This window comes from Aureococcus anophagefferens, assembly GCF_000186865.1.
Source record: "Aureococcus anophagefferens unplaced genomic scaffold AURANscaffold_1312, whole genome shotgun sequence".
Taxonomy (NCBI): Eukaryota; class Pelagophyceae; order Pelagomonadales; family Pelagomonadaceae; genus Aureococcus; species Aureococcus anophagefferens.
The window spans coordinates 1-1,652 of record NW_008706355.1 but is presented as its reverse complement, the minus strand read 5'-3'; the positions used below and the strand labels follow the sequence as shown (position 1 = coordinate 1,652).

The 1,652-nt window shown below is 67.6% G+C and overlaps 2 protein-coding genes across 2 annotated transcripts; one reads left to right on the top strand and one right to left on the bottom strand.

The window, feature by feature from the left end:
• Positions 1–64: 64 nt before the first annotated feature.
• Positions 65–729, bottom strand: AURANDRAFT_69296 (expressed protein; the record flags this gene model as incomplete). Its single annotated transcript, XM_009045056.1, has 1 exon — positions 65–729. A coding segment is annotated over one exon (665 nt), but the record flags the coding sequence as incomplete, so codon positions are not given.
• Positions 730–949: 220 nt separating this feature from the next.
• Positions 950–1,591, top strand: AURANDRAFT_35591 (hypothetical protein; the record flags this gene model as incomplete). The annotated part of the gene is made up of 1 exon (XM_009045057.1): positions 950–1,591. The coding sequence occupies one exon, from the start codon at positions 950–952 to the stop codon at positions 1,589–1,591; it is 642 nt and encodes a 213-aa protein (XP_009043305.1).
• Positions 1,592–1,652: the final 61 nt, after the last annotated feature.

The following is a 1,652-nucleotide window of genomic DNA, read 5'->3' as shown; positions in this document are numbered from 1 at the left end:
CGGCTTCGGCTTGCCGTCGGTGAGGTGGGGGGCGAAGATGTGGATCTTCATCGCGCCCAGGAACGTCGGCTCGAGGTCGGGGTCCGGGGGCTCGAACGTGGCGCGGCGCCGCTGGGCGAGCACGTTCGACGGGCCGCTGGACGTGCCCTTCACGTCCTTCTTGACCTTATCGATCCAGAGCCTCTGGCCGAGCGGGATCTTGTAGTAGGTCGGGTTCTCCGTCACGATCTCCTCGTCCTCGTCCTCGGCGCCGTCGTCCGAGTCCTCGTCCGCGGCGTTGGCCGGCAGCGCGCCCGACATAATCCGCGGCGCCGCGACGCGCGCGGCCTTCGCCGTCGTGCCCACGGGCGGCCGCGCCGGCGCAGCGTGGTGCTCCGCGTCCTGCGCTACTGCGCGCGCCAGCGCCGGCCCCTCGAGCACGCGCTTCTTCTTGCGGAGACCCGCGTTGGCCGCGGGCAACTTGCCCTCCTGCAGCTCCTTGAGCTGGCCCTCGAGCATCCGTTTCTTTTTCGAGTGCTCCTTCCCCGGGTTGCCGGACCCCTTGCCCTTCCTCGAGTCCTTCATCTTTTTCAGCTCGGCCTCCACCTCGCTCATTTTCGCCTTGATCTTCGCCTCGTGCTGCGCGGCCTCTTCGAGCGCGACGCGATGCGCGCGCAGTGGATCATCTTGCCCGTCGACGTCGATGTCGTGCTCCAAGAGCGCAGCGTCGTCGAAGTCGCCGGGAATCATGGCGGGCCGCGGCCTTGGAGATGGAGAACGCGGTGAAATAGGCGCTGAAGACGAGGTCCGTCGCCTGGTTTGACGCTCTCGGGCAGCCACTCCTTTAACGAAAAGCGCTTGCCTTTTTGCTTGAAGTGTCCGTCGCCGCGCGGCGACGGACCGTCCCGCGGCAGGGAAATACCGCCTCTCCCGGCAGAGCTCGCGCGCGCCGCCGGTCGCCTCCGCGGTCATGGTCGCGCGCCGAAGGCTAGCCCTCGCGGCCCTGGGCTGGCTCGCGCACTTGCTCAACGCCGAGAGCGACTTCGTCATGGTCGACGTGCCGGCGACGTCGAAGCGCTGCGTCGGCGAGGAGTTCCCCGACGACTCGCTGGGCAAGTGGTCCTTCGTCGTCATGGGGTCCGAGAAGCACAAGGCGGACCCCACGAAGTCGAGCAAGGTGCGCGTGACGGTGAAGAACCCGCGGAAGAAGCTGATGTGGAGCGAGAGCCTCGACTTCACGGAGAAGACGTTCTCGTTCACGACCAAGGTGCCCGGCCTGCACAAGGCCTGCGTCGAGAACCACCACAGCAAGCCCCAGCGCGTGTCCATCGCCGTGGACCAGGGCTGGGGCGTGCGCGACTACGACGGCGTCAGCGACAGCGTCTTCGGGCCCGTCGAGAAGCAGCTCGACGACAGCGAGCACATGCTCAAGGACATCGCCGCGGAGATGGACGCGGCCATCGAGCGCGAGTCCGACCTGCGCGACGCGTCCGAGAGCGGCCGCGACCGCGTCGAGCTCTTCGGCGTCATCTCCATGGGCGTGCTCTTCGCGACGGCGTGCTGGCAGATCATCTACCTCCGCTCCTTCTTCCGCTCGAAGAAGCTCCTCTGATCCGAACACTCGGCGCGCCTTCGTTGCTAAGACGGGCTCCTCCATGTCGGCGCGCGCGCGG